The sequence below is a fragment of the Lissotriton vulgaris genome, chromosome 10 (genome assembly GCF_964263255.1).
Source record: "Lissotriton vulgaris chromosome 10, aLisVul1.2, whole genome shotgun sequence".
Classification (NCBI taxonomy): Eukaryota; Metazoa; Chordata; class Amphibia; order Caudata; family Salamandridae; genus Lissotriton; species Lissotriton vulgaris.
In genome coordinates this window covers 62,337,310-62,356,760 of record NC_141698.1, presented here as the reverse complement: position 1 = coordinate 62,356,760, position 19,451 = coordinate 62,337,310, and the positions used below count along the sequence as shown (strand labels likewise).

General features: G+C 44.2%; 1 protein-coding gene across 1 annotated transcript in view; it reads left to right on the top strand.

The window, feature by feature from the left end:
* Positions 1 to 869: 869 nt before the first annotated feature.
* Positions 870 to 19,451, top strand: part of LCMT1 (leucine carboxyl methyltransferase 1) — a 159,893-nt gene continuing 141,311 nt past the window's right edge. Inside the window, exons 1-3 of the mRNA XM_086940464.1 lie at positions 870 to 1,211; positions 10,038 to 10,129; positions 18,937 to 19,058. Coding sequence (XP_086796590.1) covers positions 1,123 to 1,211; positions 10,038 to 10,129; positions 18,937 to 19,058 — 303 coding nt within the window. The 5' untranslated portion in view covers positions 870 to 1,122. The remainder of the gene's footprint in view (positions 1,212 to 10,037; positions 10,130 to 18,936; positions 19,059 to 19,451) is intronic.

Here is a 19,451-nt window from a genome sequence, read left to right as displayed (position 1 = left end):
CCATTTACAATGCCAATACCTCAAACTCTTGCAAATGCGAGACCTATTGCATTGCAAATGCTCGTTCAAACATCAATTTAAGAAACATTAATGATTTGTAACGCCGACACTGACAACAATATCAACAGTGAACGAAGAGGCAAGTCACTTGTTATGTGCACCTTTTGGGTGGCCTAGGTTGCTATTGTACATGGACAACATTATAGTTTATTAAATAAAACACAGGAGAACATTTTGTTCAGCGCACATCTTGAATACATGTATTTCAAGGTGCTCTTTTATGTGATAATGTACAAAAAGGAGGGAAAGTGAAATAAACTAATTACTTAGGATCACACAGTTTGGTTATGTAAGCTGAGATTGAGCCCAAGTTTCCTGGTTTCACATTGTGCAATTCAGTAGGTTGCTATTGTGCATGGACAACATTATAGTTTATTAAATAAAACACAGGAGAGCAATTTGTACAGTGCACATGCTGAATTCATGTATTTCAAGGTCCTCTTTTATGCGATAATGAACAAAAAGGAGAGAAAGTGAAATGAAATAGTTGCCTAGGATCACACAGCTTGGTTATGTGGGTAAGCTGGGATTGATCCCAGGTTTCCTGCTTTCACATTGTATTATTCGGCCACTGGATCAGATCTTGTGAGTCACCCCTCCCCCTTCACCACCGACTGCCACCCTGTTGGCATCAATGCGGCCTTCGGTCACACCACAGATCATACTTTATGGATCTTGGGAACATTTTTGCGAAATCCACACTCTCTACAGCAGCACTTGCACTTTCACCCCGCACTTCCGCTCATGGATGTCCCCACGCATCACGCGTTAACACTGGGACGTACTTTACGTGCCAGTCACGTGATGATGCGACGTTGCTAATGTTCTTTCCTCTAATGGGAACTAGTCCTACCCTGTCCACACTACCTACCTGTTTTCATTTTTTTCAGTTATTGAAATAGGTTAGAGTGGCAAACGGCGCAGGGGTAATCGGGTTTTTGGCACTATTTCGGGAATCTCGAGTTTTATTTTGGAGGTCTGGCATGCGTGGTGGAAATGTTAGCTCCTTAGGTGCGTAGGCAGTGAACAGTGGCCACTACTAGTCTCTTCTTTCCTGTCACCATGTCCTCCAAGGACATGCCAGGGCTGGGCTCAGACACAGCAGACGAAGCAGTCAGGTCCACCTGCGACGACGCCTCCATCTGCAAAAGGTAAAGCTGCTGCTGGGCTGTAAAAGGGTTCCCTTTGCTCGTATGAGTGTTGTGTGCTGCAAATTGAGAATTCGCCTTTAGGAATGTTCCTTTCTTTGAGTGTGATAGAAATGCACCAAGAGGATTGGGAGGCGGGTGCATGGGTTTAATCTGTCACTTACAAACGTGGCATGCTTCTATTTTGGCTATGAGAGTTTGCAATGAATAGCTGGATGCTGGGCTGGGTGTATCTATCACTGCATGAATCATGGATATTAATGCACGCACACCAATGATGCTCATTCATTGTATTAACTGGAAATTCCTTGGCATTCATACGTCTGATTTATCTCACAAACCAGTAAATACTGCAGATATGCAGGGTGTGTATTTGTTTGTGAGTTCACATCATGCAAAGTGTCCCAAAAATGGATTCCTGGTTCTTGGTCTGTGTGCGTGCAGAAATCTTGCTGATTATCAGCGACTAATTAAAAGGCCATTGACTGTTTCTCTGTCTTGGCAACCTTTGGGTTAGTCCAGATGAACCAGAAAGCTACTTATGTGGCTATAAAGTAGACTGATGACCATCTAATTCAGCTACAAGTTATTTTTTTGAATAAAGAATGTTACTGAGAAACAATTTGTCCACCCCTCATCCTTATGGACTAGATAACAGTCTTAAGAGACAGTGGAAAGTGCAGTCTCCTAGGTGATCAGTGTCACTGTTCAATATATGCATCTGGGCAGGATCATTTTAAATCAGATTGGGGCAGTTCCCCATAAACTGGGCCACCAGTCAGGGGGTGCCTGATCTCCCAGCTTCTATTTGCGCTCTGCATGAAGCCTTGGGCAAATAGAGTTCTGGAGATAGAGGCAATTATGGGGCCTATGGTGGGGGGTCAGTGCATAAAGTATTTATGCTGACAATTTCTTGTTCACCCTGACAGACCCAAATGTGTCGCTACCGCTTATGCTGGAAGAAATGTCCTCCTTTGATAAGCTCTCGGGGTCAAGATCAAGGGAAAGTTCCTTTAGTGGGGCCGAAAAATACAGAAATCTAGAGAAAAAATCTATACTAGACCAGAAACAATGGTAGAGGGGAACTACCAGGAACTAATATGCACCATAAGGACAGATTTGCAATAGTGGCACTCTCTGTGGGTCTATTGCTTATAGGGACGACGTTGCCTCGATTTCTTTAGTTAGCTCAGATCCTCCTGCTGCAACTACAGCAAGGAGCACTGAAGGAGACGAATCGATTGTTGAATTCCTTTATATGCGGAGGAAAACAGGCTAGACTGTACACATTATGTACCACTATTACTGCTGTGCAACTTAGTTGAGGTATGTCCTTGAGAAGAACAAAGTAACAATCAAGAAGCACTGGTGCATTATGGAACAAGCAATAGCTGGAGATCAGATATGGACGGCAATCCGTTTGCCCCCAAAGCTGAGACAATGGGACATATCCCCATCAACAAACAGAAAGGCAACTTTGGCGACTTGGGACTCTGTGATGGTGAAAAAGGGGTTGTGCACCTATCCTTCAGCATTTACTCTGATCATAGACAATCCTGATTTCATAATCCTGGTGCTAGATAAAGATGAATATTCAGCCTGCAAATGGAAGGCTGTAAAAGGGTGTGATATTTGTATGATGAAGAGGGGCTCAAATCTTTTAAGCAAATGAAAAAATAATTGGGTATGTCAGAAACCGAGCAGCTATCCAACTGCCAGATTATACATTGGGTCATGCAAACAGGAATCAAAGAAATGTCAGTGTGCGTCCTCATCCCATTTGAGAGACGGTTGCGGAACAAAGACGGAGGTAGGCATGTTGTATATGAAATATATAGCTTATTTAGAATTGTATCAATGGGGAATAAATCAGCAAGCCAAAAATGCAGGGAGACCAAACTGAAACACGAGCTAACAGATAAGGAATAGATGGAGGTCTTCTCTAGAGTGGGGAACAGTGATTCCAGTGCAAGTGTAAAAGAAACGCTTACTAAAATTGCTCTCCACTGTTACTATACCATGGTCAGGCGCAATGAATGGAACAAAAGAAAAAGGCTGGTGTATTGGAGGAGGTGTAGCGGCGCAGGTTGTCTTCTGCATTTGCTATGGCACTACTCGAAGCTCAAGAGGTACTGGACAGTGGTGCTGGATGAAATGGACCTAATGGTCAATATAAACTGATTTGCTTTCTAGCATACATTGTTCTGGGGGGGCGGATAGACTCTGAAGAGGGACCGCTTACTCACTTAGCTTTTGTGTGCTGTGAAGTTGACTGTGCTGGGGTCCTGGGTAAAAGAGAAAGTACCACATTCCACATTGTGGATATACATGATACAAGAATGGAAACATATGTCCATGACTATTGCAGGTAAGGAAGATCAGTTTGCGGTCTTATGAATACCATGCCTGGGGTTGATGGTTTCTGAACTAAAGGAGGTGACCTGTCCCAGATACTTGACAGGATTATGGCTGACGGGGCTGGACTCATGGGAGTAGACAATACAGGGACGGGTGGTGGTTGGCATAGAGCTGCTGCTAAGTGTAAGCATGGCAAACCACGCTCTGGTGCATGGTTTGAAATCGCTGTCACACACTTTCACTGGGGGAACGATGGATGGGAGAATGGGGTGGTGTTGGGGTCTTTTTTCTGCTTAGCTTGATACCAAAGGTGAAGAGCTATGTTATTATGATGGTTTTATTTACTTGCGGACATGTGGATGTAATTGTAATTTTTTTCTTTAAAAAGAGTTGATCCATAAATGGGATCATGAGGTAGTGGGTTAAATCCGCATTATCCTATTTTATCCGATAAAGGCCATTCTTCCCATCCTAGCAATAACTGGTTGGATGATCATGTACAAGCAGAAAATCTTAAAAGTCGCTAACTGGAACAGGAAAGTAGGAAGCCCACTTGTACACTTATCAACTGAAGATTTACAAACGGACTTTTTTAAAGTCCAACATACCTATTCATAAAATGCTTCTAAACATCTGTGTCCACCCGTCTCATTTAATTCAAACATTTGGTCACACTTCCTATTCATACGCAAATGGCTGGAAAGTCACTATCCTTCGCAATCACAAAGCCCCTCTATCATTGAAATTGTTTCATGGCTGTGTTGGGGCCATCCAACAGTGAGTTATGTTGAATTTGTTTAGGAATGAATCTGTAAGAGGGCGGGTTTGATAAACAGGCGTGGAGGCGGTAGTGGTGGTTTAAAGGAAGTAGGTTTATTAACAAAAAATGGTGATTGGTTGGGAGATTGAAAAGAGTGTTCAAACTTTTCTTCGTCTTCCGATGTATCCGAGGAGGTGTCAGGTGAAGAAAGCACCCCTGTGGTCTTCGCCTTGTCTTCAGGACGTGGTGGTCCTCCCCGGTGGCTCATAAGAGAAGGGGGAAATAAATGAGGGTATTGTGAGAAGGATAACTTTTAAACTAGAGCATCGTTTACCCTTCACCACACCTTTTAGTGCATATAGGCAGTTGTGAGTTACAAAGTAATAAAGAAATGTAGGATTTCTATAAAGGCTTTCACGGTGTTTAAGAAAGGAGTTTCGACAGTGTTCACCAAGACGAGTGGTGCTACGTTCTAGGATATTAACCGGAGCGTTTATGTTGATGTTTCTTTGACCGCAGCTGTACGAATTAAGGATATATAACTCTAGAGTCCTGCAAGTGCTACCGTCATGCAACCACAGAGTCCAGTGATCATAACAAGGTTTCCGGTCGAGGTCTCGTGACATGCACTGATACATACATGCAAATCAATACCCCTTAAACTAACAGCAGTCCACCCCGTATTTTTCACCACCCGCTACCCTTTTTAGTACCCTTGAGCCGATGTCACTCACCGACCCTGCCGTAACTCTTCCTAGAGTCACGGCCGCTCTCCAGCATCCACCGGACACCACCAGTCCTCACACCAGCTGTCTTCGTCGACGTCCTGTTCGGTGTTGGTCTGGGTCTCCTGAAGTCCTGCGTCGTCTTGCACCGGGTCCGTACCGTCAGCAAGGGCTCCTGCCCCTTTTACGGGTCCCGCGTCTTCTTTCTCCGTCTCCGTCCCGAACTTCCTTTCTCCGTCTTCAGCGAGGACGCCGCCAATCTCCGCCCCATGTCCTATATAGCGGATCCTCATTCGCTCTGCCGTATCGCATCCGGGTTGAGTCCTTTCCTTTTCCGGGGTACTGTTTACGTTGTTTCCGAGCTCCTGGGAAGCCACAGCAAAGGAGCTTGGGTGTTGCGGTTCGCAAAAGGTACGCTTTTCATCCACTCCGACCTCCTTCTCACAGAATCCTAACATGGTAGAGCTGTAGTTTCTAAGCAAGCGCAAGTATCAATGAAAGTCATTTAGACCCTCTATCCTTGGTCCTCTGCTTTATGAGTGAAATCCTTATGTGTCATCCTGGTTAAAGAGCTATCTAAGCAACCACAGATAATTTCTACCTGTACTGTCAGCCATCACACTTTTCCCATTCTGAAACGTACATTGTAATACCTTCATATGATTGTACATGCTAATATTATCTCTGCCTGTAATTTCTCTAGTCCGCGAACACCAACAGCTTTTATTTGGATTTTCCTACAGTTAATCTGCAGAATCTCCAAAGGTACAAAATAAAATGGTCCTTTAATTGCAATTGAAGGACCAGGGTTTGGGGCATGCTGATGATTGGTTAGAGGCGGATACAGAGTCAAAAAGGGGGAAATTAGTGTGTCTGTAATAGCAGTTCTGTAACAGGTGGCAGGAAGGGTCAGAATTATCAGTAGAAGAAGAGATGTTGAAGAGCTGGTAGAGATTGGTAGTGCTGGAAGCTATGCATGAGAGATAGAGATTCATGCGTGAAGGGCATAGTGTATTGTCATTCAATGAAAAGAAAGAATCACATGGACGTTTGGTGGCCGAATATGGATAGGGATATAGAATGATTCATGTGTTGCTGTGTAACATGTGCTACTTGTGATAAGTCTTGCATACTCAATGTGAGACACCCAGAGTGCTTGTGGAATTTCCCCAAGTGAGTTTGGTAAAAAGCAACAATGGATATTTGTGGCCTGTTCGGTACTAAGAGGTTGGATGGTATAAACATAATTGCTTTGGTAGACTATTACTCTTAAGTGGCCAGAAGTAGGATTTTCTAAGAAGCTGAAGAGTGCCAACGTAATACTTTTGTGGGGAAATTTTCAGGAGCAAAGGTTGTTCAGAGGCAGTGATGACAATGGGCCTCAGTTTATATCACATCCGTTTTAATACGATCTTTAGCAACTTGTGATAAGGCATCGCAAGGTAGATGATTGTCACCAGTAGGAGAATGGGCCAGTAGAACCATTCAATTGGAAATTAGTGGAATGCATACAGTTGCCAGGGTGTAATGATTTTGACAGCAGAGTTGAGGTATTGTAAATGCTCTGGGCGGTTAGAACAACATCAAATTCAGAGACAAGTGCGACTCCTTTCTTTCTCTTAAAGGGTAGTGTTCCATGTACTGTAGTCACTCCAGCGTGGGTTGAAAGGATGGGCTGAAAAAATGTAAGCTGTGTGTTTAAGAAAGAAAGTACGTAGAATCCAAGGAGGTTATACTGAAAGACAACATGAAATTCGAGACGAAGTAAAGGCAATATAAGATGGGTGACATGGTTCGAGTGAAGCTGGAATTCTCATACAAGACAGGGGCAACTAAATGGTCAGAGCATAAGGACATAAAAGTGAAAACTCATAGTGTAGTGCTAGATGAAGGGAAAAAGGGAACATGCAGTGACTATGCAATGAGAAAGAGAGGAGAGCATGGAAAAAAGCTCATGATGGATGTGCGTGATTCTGTCATGTTGTGGGTGGAGGAATGAGCATGGAGACTGGAAAAGATTTTGAGCGTTCGTTCTACAAGCAGACCTGAAAAGTATGAGGATTTTGTCAGCACTATCAGCAAGTAATTGTGGGGAACAAAACGATATTAATAGTTTGTGCCACAATCTGATCTAAAAATGTGACTATTTGTCTCTTATCTATGTGTGAGAATTTCCGGCATATTGATAGCTAGGATGTGTATTTAATTTTCAGTCTATATCTTTTAGTTATCTTTCTTAAGGCTATGAAGGAAAGGGGGATGTGTTAGGTTTGGTAATATACTTTATGTAGCCTTTCACCATATGTCTAGTGAGGAGGACCAGCCCACCTACAAGAACGCCATGACAGAATGCCACCAACTCATAAGATCCACCAAGAGGACCTTCATCCGGAACAAAATCCTCACCAACTCCAGCAACTCAAAGGAACTCTTCAGCATCATCCAGCAATTGACCAAATCCCCCAGCGAAGCCACAGACGTCACATCCTCCCAGGACCTCTGCAACAAGCTCTGCTCCTACTTCCACCTGAAAATCAATGCCCTCTACGACAACTTCAGCGAACAGACTCCAATAACCACCCTTTCCTCCAGTGACAACAGCCAGCCTACTTTCACCACCTGGACCCCGGTCACTACCGAAGATACAACCACGACCAGCACTCACTCAGGAGCCACCATGGACTCCTGCCCGCCGCACATCTTCCACAGAGCCGCTGCCACCTTTGAATCCGGCACCTTCCCCGATGACTGGAAACGTGCTGAAGTCAAGATCCGCCTCAAGAAACCCTCTGCAGACCCGATGGACCTGAAAAACTACCAACCAATCTCTCTCCTTCCCTTTGCAGCCAAAGTCTCTGAGAAGATCGTCAAGGTCCAGCTGACCAACTTCATTGAAGAGAGCGCCATCCTCGACTCTTCCCAATCTGGATTCTGCAGTAACCACAGCACCGAGACCGCCCTCCTCGCCTCCACTGACGACATCCGCACACTTCTCAACCAAGGCCACACCGCGGCCTTCATCCTGCTAGACCTCTCTGCTGCCTTTGACACTGTTTCCCACTGCACTCTTGCAGCCAGACTCCACGACGCCGGCATACTGGGAACTGCCCGCGACTGGCTCCACTCCTTCCTCACCGGCAGGACCCAAAGGATCAGACTCTCGCCTTTCCTCTCCGAACCCACAGAGTTCAACTGCGGAGTACCTCAAGGATCATCGCTCAGTCCCACGCTCTTCAACATCTACATGGCTCCCCTCGCAGCCATCGTCAGACAGCATGGACTCAGCATAGTATTCTACGATGACGACACCCAGCTCATCCTCTGCCTCACGAAGGACCCCGAAACCACCAGCCTCAGCTTCCAGGAAGGAATAAAAGACGTTACAGCCTGGATGAGAAGCAGCTGTCTGGAGCTCAACTCGGAGAAGACAGAAGTCCTTGTCCTTGGACCCACCCCCTCAGCTTGGGACATCACTTGGTGGCCCACCGCCCTCCGCAACCTCCCCCCGCGGACCACACAGGAACCTCGGCATCATACTCGACACCTCACTCACCATGACCCTTCCAGATCAACGCCGTGTCCTCCACCTGCTTCAAAACTCTCTGCATCCTCCGCAAAACCTTCAAGTTGATCCACACTGAAGCCAGAAAGACTGTCACGCATGCACTCATAACAAGCAGACTGGACTACGCAAATGCCTTCTACGCTGGAATCAACAAATCCCTCTTACACAAACCCCAGACCATCCAGAACACCGCAGCCAGACTCTTCCTCGGCATCCACGATATCAGCACATCACCCAACACCTGCAAGACCTCCACTGGCTCCCTGTCAAGAAGAGAGTAACCTTCAAGCTACTCACCCATGCTTACAGATCCCTAAACAACACCAGACCCAAATACCTCAACGAAAGAGTCTCCGTTCATGTACCCAAAAGAAACCTCCGCTCTGCCGACCTCACCCTAGCAGAAACCCTGCACATCCGCAGAACCAGAGCGGGTGGAAGAGCCTTCTCCTACATCACAGCCAAGGCCTGGAACAAGCTCCCGGTCAACATCAGATGCTCCCCTACTCTGCACACCTTCTAGGAAGACCTGACTTTTCGGCTGACTCAGTGCTACACCCCCGCGCCTTGAGACCTTCACGGTTTAGTAGCGAGCTTTACACTCCCCTGATTGAGTGACATAATTGATTCCAGAATCTTACTGTGAGGAAATGTATCTGATGAAGATTCTGCAAGGGGCAGTTATTTTGTGTCTCTTTTACTGAAGTGTGTTTGTATTTGATCTTTCATAAAACCTCTTCTGAAGAAAGTTATAGACCTGATTATCTTAACACATTTTGGTCCTGCTTCCCTACATTGTACAGCACATTGGAGAAAAGCTCTATAACACATATAATAAATGAGTTATACATACTTAACTCACTGCTACTTATTGCATTGAGTTGAGTAGAAAATGATTCAGTGGGTTGTGCCAAGGTTTAAGTCTGTTACTTGCACCCATGTATTTCAGCAGTGTTCACTGAACCCTCTGTACTGTCCCAGTGGTATGTGGACTCCTTTCTGTTAGCATGCATGTTAGTTCGCAGTGACATGAATGCGGATTAGTAGTTTTACAGCTTGTTGACTATATCATATTTTTTCCCCATAACTTCTTAGATAAGTCGAGGTTTGTGATTTGTTAGCTCTCAGGCTAATAAATCTCAGAGATATTTGTTGATGATTGAAGACCGGGATGCATTTATCAATATTGGCAAAGCTCCCGGTAGGGTGCTTCTTGAGCAAAAGGCTGCTTTGGTGTAGAAGGGGAGGCGTTTGAATATTTCAGAGCTTGGGGCAATCGTTCATTCTCTTACTACAATTTTGTTAAGCCTCTGCACTGCGGTCAGCTGGTGTTTTTTTTTTGTTGCCATCCTGTACTTGTGAAATACTGTTATCATTTCATGCTGCTTTTAGACTTACCACTGTTTATCTCCTTTTTTCAGGTTTGCTGTGAGTGTAGGCTACTGGAAGGACCCCTACATTCAGTATTTTGTAAGACAGGCCAAAGAACGAAAAGCTCCAGAGATCAACAGAGGCAAGTCACTGCAACAAGAGCAGAGCGCATTTATTTTAAGGAAACATTTTGTTACAGCCTGCTTTCCAAATAATTCTGTAAATGTTTCTTTATTGATGTGGAGTCACTAGTGTCACCAAATACAGATTTATTGCAGCACTTTAATAAATCCCCATGATATGTAGGAGGGTGTAATTTCAGGCTCTGTAGTGCCAACATGAATTTTCCTTTCTGATTTATAACAATAGCTTTTTTTATTACAATCATCCTTAATGTAATAGATATTTTGGTTATATGTTTGTATTGTAACTTTTAAATGAGTTGTCTACAAGGCATGGTTGCATGCTATATTTTGAGGATAACTACCTTATCAAAAAGTGTTTCCCTTTTACCTTCTTAGCCTGTACATTTATCCCAGGTGGTATTCCGGAAATTCCACCTGGATTATCTCACTGCCATGCAGACACTCTATAAAAATTAGTCTTAACGGATGCAACTAATGCCAATTGTCCAAGAAATTGGTAGATTTTTTCTAGACTGATGTAGTGTTATATGTTGTCCACTATGGCTATATCGGGTTGCCTTTGAGTGACTTGTCTTACTTGAATATAAGGAAATAAGAGATTGAATCAGTAATTCATATAGTACTTAAAACAATTCTGACATTTGTTTTCAGCAACCCCTTACTCCAACTGAACTACTGCTAAAATGAAATGTATTCAGGTTTTCTAATGGAGCTGAAAGACTTGTTAACTTTAGTGTAGCGGTGACTACCCACTGCATTGCTTGGCATAAACAAACAGCATTTCCTCCTAACATCCACATGATAGAAGTCCCAATCTAGTAACATTTCCTCTATTTAGCTGATTCAATGACTATTAAGAGTTAGTTATTGTTGGGCGTAGTGTTGTATATTTTAGGCTAACTTACACCAGTATGTTGTGATTTCTTAATAAGGGATAGTAACTGTTAAGAGATTAAGCAAAATCACTAGACTAGAAAATTACATCTAATCTAACACGGATTATGTTAAGAATCGATACAAATAAGGAATGTTTGGGTGAATTGGTGATGTGCGTTGTAACTATCAATAGGTCAAATACATCTTACTAGAAAGCGTTTACCTACAGCAGTCACAACCCATGAGCAGTATTAAGATGGAGTTTTCGACTTGTTTAAATGCTGAGGAAATTAATTAGCAAAGGGGAGGAGGACTGCCAAAGATTGTTGGCGCTATTCAGTCATGTATGTGGTTAAGACTATGATTGTTAGGCTGATTATTTACCTGATACTATATCTAGCAATCTCTGAAGGTTTTAATGATAAATGTAGTCTTCATATGATTGCCCCAGGACAGTGACGCTTTAAAAGAAATGTCTACAAAATCACTTTAACTAAATTGCCAGAAAAAGGACATGTTGAATGATCTGCTGCCAGTTTCTGGAAGTGACACAAGCCACCCGGAAAAGCAGAGAATTGACCCCTAACCCTAGTCATTAGAGCCTCAGGATATGAGATAGAGTGCAGTTGTTTCTGGAGCATCACTAGAAGCACAAGGCACTTTGGCACTTCAAGGCATGATTCCCTCAGCACTTGAATACCATCCGTTGCTGATGTCTCCTTAGAAGATCTTGACTCATAAATTCACAGATTCCTGCAGACAGACCATGTGCTGAAAAGGTGCAGTCGTGCAGAAGGCTGCAATCTGTCATGTTGGTGATGTGATGAACAGTTCAAGACAGAGAACTCTTCTCTGCATGTGCTTCTTTCATTCAGCATCCTACTCTTGAGGCCCAGAGAGAGGAGCAACACCCCAGCTCACTTTTCAGCCTCCTACGAATGTCAAGCTGTGGACCTGTCAGAAAAGTGTACTATGGGAAACAGAACAGAAGGGAGATGTCTGAGATGGGACAGAACCAGATGATAAACAAAGTGATGTTGTGTGACTTTATTGTGAATGTTGGGTCAGCTTTTTGAGAGGGCCTGGCTGACTCTTGCATGCTCTCATTCAACTGAGGAAATTCACAGTCTTGAGTGCTCTCCTCTTCTTGGTTGTGCTGCAAAAGCCTAGTAATACAGACCACCAGTTCACATTCTTTCATTAGACTCTGCCCTTATCTCTCACTTTATGAGCCACTTTGTTCAGTCAACCCACTACAGTAGTTACGTTTTCTGGTTTTTTAATTTATCGCCCTCCTGGAGGCAGTAATGTCTGGGCTGCAAATTTGGCTAATTTTATCTCACCCTACTTTCTGAATGCCCAAAACCTGACTATATTGGGGGATTTAAATCTCCATTTGGAGGACAAATCCAATAGCACAGTTGTCAATCTTTTGGAAGATTTTATTTCTTTGAGCATGACACTGCGGAATGAGGGCCCTACTCATCAAGCTGGCCATTTGTTGGACCCTATTATATCCAACATACAGGAGTTAAAATGGCTGAAAACTGACCCTATTTGTTGGTCAGACCATTTTTTAACTCTTTTTAGTATTACTCTTACTGCACCTAAGCTGCCATACTCTGCTCGGCCTCCAATTCTTATGAGAAATTGGAAAAGGTTAGACCTGACCGAGTTGCAGAATGCACTAAAAATACACCCCCCCACTCTGGGCACTGATATGGAAACGATTGCGCGGGAAGCCCACACCTGGTTGGAGAGAGCAGTCGATACTTGTTTGCCCGTTATCAAGTGCAGAGGGAATGTTCACCGTCCCCCAACGATGAATTAAAGCTAGAAAAGTGTAAGGCACTCGAGCGGAAATGGCGCAAACATTATGATCCTTTAAAAAAGGAAACCTATCGTAAGGCCAGAAACCTCTACCACATGGCCTGCTCTAGAGCCAAAGCATGCTATGTAACAGAGACCATCAACACTGCCGCCAATAAAGCACAGACTCTTTTTAATACAGTTAAGGAACTGGCCGGAGCTAATTCTATGGCAGCCGCACCTCCCCTGACCCCTCAAAAATGTCAAAATCTTGCCACGTACTTTGTGGAAAAGATCGAGAACATCATTGCCAATATCAATCCCCTGGTGAGGGATGACAGGGAAGTTCCATCTTCTGTAAATCCAACAGGACAACGGCTTGATTCTTGGCCACCCATCTCTTTGGATACTCTGAAATCCTTAGCTGCTTCCATTAAATCAGGTTCTCCCTGTGACCCTCTCCCCATTAGCATCCTGAGCCAACTGGATGACTCAGCTTTGGGGACTATTGCTGAGACATTAAATGCTTCTATTCATCTGGCAACTGTCCCAGCGGCTTGGAAGCACGCCATGGTCAGCCCTCTATTGAAAAAGCCGGCTGCTGACCCTGAGGTGCTGGCCAACTACCGCCCAATTTCCCTGCTGCCCGCTTTCTCAAAGATCTTAGAGAAGCATATTCACGGTGTACTCTCAATATACACGGAGAATAACAACTTACTCCATTTCTCTCAGTCAGGCTTTAGGGCGGGCCACTCCACCGAGTCCGCCCTCTTGGGAGTCACCGAGAAGATCAGGGGACTTTTGGACGAGGGGCAAACGGTTGCTCTTGTTTTACTCGATCTAAGTGCGGCCTTCGACACCATCTCACACAGCATACTGCTTGCTAGGCTGAGTGACGATGGTGTCGGAGGGAAAGCGCTAGAATGGATCGCGTCTTACTTGAGCAACCGGACGTTTCAGATCTCGTCCTCACAAGCTCAGTCAGACACCTTCCCTTCACCCCATGGCGTGCCTCAGGGCTCAATTCTGAGCCCGTTATTTTTTAACCTGTATCTCCGCCCTCTCGCTGATCTAGCAGAGCGAGTAGGTCTAGAACTCATGACATATGCGGATGATTCGCAGATTATCTTTTCTCTTACCAACTCAAAGCCTTCATCCCCCTCTGCGTTGAAATTGGGTCTTCACGAAGTCTTCAGCTGGATGTCAACAAATCAGCTGAAGCTCAACGGGGAGAAGACGGAGATTCTTCTCCTAGGTAAAAAGAGAGATCTGTGGCAGGATAACCATTGGCCGCCATCCTTGGGTGCTTTTCCCAGCCCGGCTACCCAAGTTAGAAATTTAGGGGTATGCATCGATGATTCTTTATCGATGAAACAGCAGGTCAACAAAGTTGCTGGTATGTGCTTCACCATCCTTAAATGGCTGCGGAAGATCATCTGGATGCTACCTGTGGATACCCAGAAGACCGTAGTCAATGCACTGATTACATCTAGGCTTGACTACGGTAACATCTTATATCTGGGTTCCAATTTAGCTGTGATTAGGCGGCTTCAACTGGTCCAGAACTCCGCAGCCAGGCTGCTATGTAAGATCCCTAGGACAGCTAGGATCTCGAAGCACCTAAAGGACCTGCACTGGCTCAGAGTTCAGAACCGGGTTCGGTTCAAAGCGCTGACCTATATGTTTAAGATCAAGGCAGGGACCGCACCAAAGTACCTGCAAAAACTGGTTAGGCCCTACGTTCCTGGACGCAACCTTCGCTCTTTAAATGGAGCGAACTTTGTGGTTCCTAGATTTAAACTGGCCCGTATGGGGGGAAAGTCTTTTTCCCATCTGGGACCAGTTCTCTGGAACTCCCTTCCCTTAGCCCTGTGTAGGGAGGAAAATCTCGCCAGTTTTAAGAAAGGCGTTAAAACCTGGCTCTTTGATAAATAATCGTGGTCTTTGAACGGGCTGTTTCTCTGTTGCTTTCTGTGTTTCAGCCTTCCATTCCTTGCGCCGGGAAACCCTTTGTGGGTATCTGCGCGCATTATAAATGCAAATAAATAAATAAATAAATAGGGGATGTGCTGGGTTGTAAGGTTTGCACTTCCAAGAACATAGAGAAATGTTCTCTTTTCCTAGGTGGTAGCTTTGGGCTCTGATATGCAGTAGACATGTTGCCCTTAAAGGGCTTTAATGACAACAGTGTGTCCATGTGAAAAGCTGCTGCATCCTCAGAAAATATTTAAACGGAAAAGAAATAAAGCAGTCTCCCATAAGCCCAGGCGCATTATGCCTGGCCCTGAAGTATTCTCCTTTACAGGTAAATGAGCACATGATCAGGCAAAATGTTGTTACTCACAGACAGCTGAAATCTACTGCCCTATGTTGTATGCCGCTGTGGACGAAAGCAAAATGTTAAAGATATTTAAACAGAGCAGTGAATACAGCCTTATATCCCGCTGTAGCGGGCTATACCGGCTATTAAAGACCCGCTGAATCGTTAAAGGCCCGAGCCGAAGGCGAGGGACTTTAACGAGACAGCAGGACTTTAATAGCCGGTATAGCCCTGCTACGAAGGGCTATAAGGCTATTAGAACATTCTGCCATTAGAGGGCAGAATGTTCTAACAAATTAAATAAAGGGTTCTCGAAGCTCGAGGGGATATAAATCCCCTCGAGCTTCGAGTAGCCTTTGTAGAACATTAGAATGTTGCCCTGCGGGCCTTTACCGGCCCGTAGAAGCAGGGAGCACTCCATTGTCTGCAATGGAGCTCCCAGCATTCCAATGTTCTAATAAGGAAGATTGAAAACAATAGCCCTCTATGTACGTATTAAAGAATGTATTTTATTATGATTTGTTTTGAAAACCTGAGTCTGTCAAGACCACTCACATTTTCTCTTGGCCAGACCGAAAAATGGTATAATACATTGAGCATGTATGGGCGAAAGAAAAAATCCAATACAAAGAACAATTCAAGAGACAATTAGGGATATATCCGAAAGAGTTTAGTACATAGCTACAACATAATTTCAGCAGTTCGTCACAATTGAGCCCAGAGGATCGGTGCAATAATAAATGACCAACTCACTCCAGACTTGCACTATTCCTTCCTCTCGCCAACATCTTATTCATTAGGGGGATGTTACTAATCATGTGGCATAAATCCTGCATTGGGTCCATCACGCCCTATGATGGATCTTGCTCTACATCAATCTCAGACTTAACTGTATGGCCACCTTGCGAAGATGCTCAGGTACTTCCTCACATTCTGCATCTAGAATCGTGCTGTCTAAAGCTAAAGTAATGTTTCTAGCATGTAATATGTGAGGATTTAGTATGTTTTGGAAAGGGGAAGAGTCTTTCGGCCTTCTTAGCCAAACTTTGGGGGAAATAGCCCAGTGGCATTTGTGGCCTGTGCTGAAGTGCCACCCAAATAAATAACATTTTAGATGGAATAAACTATCAATAAATGATCATTCACATAAAAACAAGCAGCTCACATCACACATTGAAACATTAAAACAGAATCTGTAGAATTTCTATCGTAAAAACATAATGATTATTAGCTGCATTAAAATGTCGCACATAAAATGTGTCTGACTAGAATTCATAAAACCTCCTAAAAAACTTTGAATAATCATTTAAAGTCCTCCAGGGGAAACACCAAGTCAATTCAATTACAATCAGATATTTGCATTATTTCCAAAGTTTTAGTGAGGAATCGTTCCTTTCTACATTATTTCACACACATGTCCAAATGGGTAATTCACTTCTTTGACCTAAGCCACCAAGCATACAGAAAGTATCTGGATAAAGTGAACACAAACCATCTAGTTGTGTCAGATCTACACACACGAGGTGCATCTTCGGATCGTGTAAATGACAGCAGACGACAAGCAGGGATAATCCACCTTTTTCTGATGTGGGCATAGTCAGGGCAAGGGAACATAAAGTGATCTATATTTTCAGTACTTGAGCCACACACCGGGCACAGTGGGGTTACAATAGTTCATCCAAGAAGTAAAAAAAATAATTTAGCAGACATTACCTGTAAAACCTCTTAAGAAGCGCCACTGGTAGACGCTTTGGACTGTCACATTTCTGAACAGGAGTTGTTAAAAAGTAGAAATTTTTTTCCCAATGTGATAGCCCCAATCAGGGCTAAACTGTTGCTTCTAGGAGCCCTGAAAGAGTACGGTTACCAAAGAAGTTTTTCATTCCAGAGCCATCTTGAAGCAGTCTTGCCCTGTAGATGTTCTCATACCACTCCAGAAAATCTGTACCAGACAAACATTTTCCATAACCTCTCTCCAGCCACATTCCCAGTCGCTCCATCCAAGTTGCTGAGCGATATGACTAGCTTCCAATCCTTTTTTTCTCACCAAATAAAGTCCCCATCTTATCCCAATATAATGTTCATAAACTAACGGTTTTAAAATTAGGTGTCTTCTAAAATGCGGTTGTAATTAATTAAGATGTCATAAGAACTCATGGAATCGTCTGTCTCTTAAGTAAATTACCAAAACTTTGATATATGGCAGCAGTGAGAGCAGCCTCCAGATTTGTTTATGTCAAGCATGCAGGCTGGGAGCTATTAAAAACAAGAGCGTGTTCAATACCATTCTATTTGTTTTTTTATTAAGGCCTCAAATCTTCTTGTTGAGTTTATTGGCAGCAATATATAAATCTAAGATGAGAGGACAAACATGCGGTATAATGGCTAAATATTTCGAGCATGGAGACAAAGAGAATAACCAGGAACATTTGTTAAGAAAACGCAGACCCACTTACCGGAGCTAGGAGCCAGGAGTTAGGAAGTGAGAGCCAGGAGCAGCAGAGCGTAGATCATGGCAGAGAGACCGTATACGGCCAAGATCTGCAGGAGGTGGGGCTCCATGCCTGGAGAGCAGAGAGTCGAGCTAGGGCAGAGCCGGAGTGTAGAGGAGCGACGGGCTGGTGGATTCAGGCAACGGTTTGAGACAGCGGTAACGGGAGTAAGATCCTGTTTTGACCCCTTCCTTCCCCCCCATTGGGATTGAGGGTGTCGCGGCAAGAGGAGGGGGAGTGAACAGCGGTGGTTCAGAGCCGCGCTGGAAGTTAAACACGCATGTCACTAACAGCACATAAGAAAAAGAAACAGTGAACAGCTTGTGCGTGCGTTAATTATAGTTGAACACGCGCACCACGTCTTCCGGAGAGGAGCACTCAACTATAATTAACGCGCGCACAAGCTTATCACTGTTTCTGGGACGCGCGTTCACAGACTGGAGTTTGCTCGTGCACCGGTCTGTACCACTTGGGGAGGCAACACAGCGGCAATAAGGCTAGCTGGCGGCAGCGCTTCGCGCTGCAACGCCAGGCAAGCCCTAATGACTGGAGCAACTCTGCCCCTTCCATGATGCATCTTTCAGCATACAACATTATAGAATTCTGCGACTGTTTGGTCTTTTGTCTTTAATGATATTCTAGTATGAATTGTATGTATTGTTTTTTGTAAAGTGCATTCCCATATGGGGAACAACTGAGCTTTGTACAGCAATAGGATGGACAGAGACCCTACATTGGATGTCAGTGGGGAGCACTTTAAGATGTGGTCAATAGTGCGGTTGAGAGGGCACCTTGTAGGAGTCAGCAGTAGTCAATTCTGTGGGTTAAATATTCACTGCTGACATCACCTGTGATCTTCATGTCACAAGTTTGAGTTCCAGGTGAGGCTAACTCAGTCTTCCATCCTTCAGATATCAGTAATCTGAGCACTATTAAAATGGGTTGTATCAAAGCCTGTAATTTGCAGTGCTTCACAATTGTGGCTTGAAGCGGTAGCAAAAAACACTATAATTATCATTCCTGTTGTTCCACTGTATGGAGAAGCTCAGTTGATATTATCGAGGGTCATCGAGCTACTAGTTTAACACAAGGGTCTTTAGCATACTTCTGGATTGCCTGAGTGAAGATGAAAGGCTAGAGTGTCGAAGGGAGTTTTTCCAGAGTCTCGTGCATGGAGACGGAAGGTTTGATCACTTGTTTTCTCTTTATTGCACTTCTTGGTTTTGAGTCTGCTGAAATCTTTGTTGGTCTCTCCTCTGTGTTTTCCGGATCACTAAAGGTGTATTCTGCTTTATTCACTTTAAAGGCTATTACGCTCGCGTGCAAGGAGTCCATCATCTGGTGAGTGCCTTCCTCCGGCATACAAAGGGCAACTGTCAAGTCATCAACCTTGGCTCTGGCTTGGATACCACGTTCTGGCGATTAAAGGTAACACAATCAAGCTCTTGAAGTAGCCACAGTGCACAGTTGTGTTATATCTGGTGTTTAATGCTTACACGTTGCAGTGAATCTGCCTGGCTGTTGGACTCTTAAGCGTCAGTGCTTGTTTGTTTCCTGTCCTGCTGCGTGCCAATGCTGGAGTAGAGATAGAGTAACTTGTATGCCTGGAGCACGTCTAGCAGCCTTTTGCTTATGAAACTGAAGTATGGATTGCGTGAGTCTGATTTGTATCTTTAATATAGAGCAAGAATATGGGTATTCTGACCCTCTCATTGCTAGAAGATATGCTTATGCACCTTTTCTAGTCCAGCCACAGTCCCAAACACCTAGTCGCTGTCCTCCCGTGGTCTATGGAACTTCACGAAATCACTGAATGTAGTG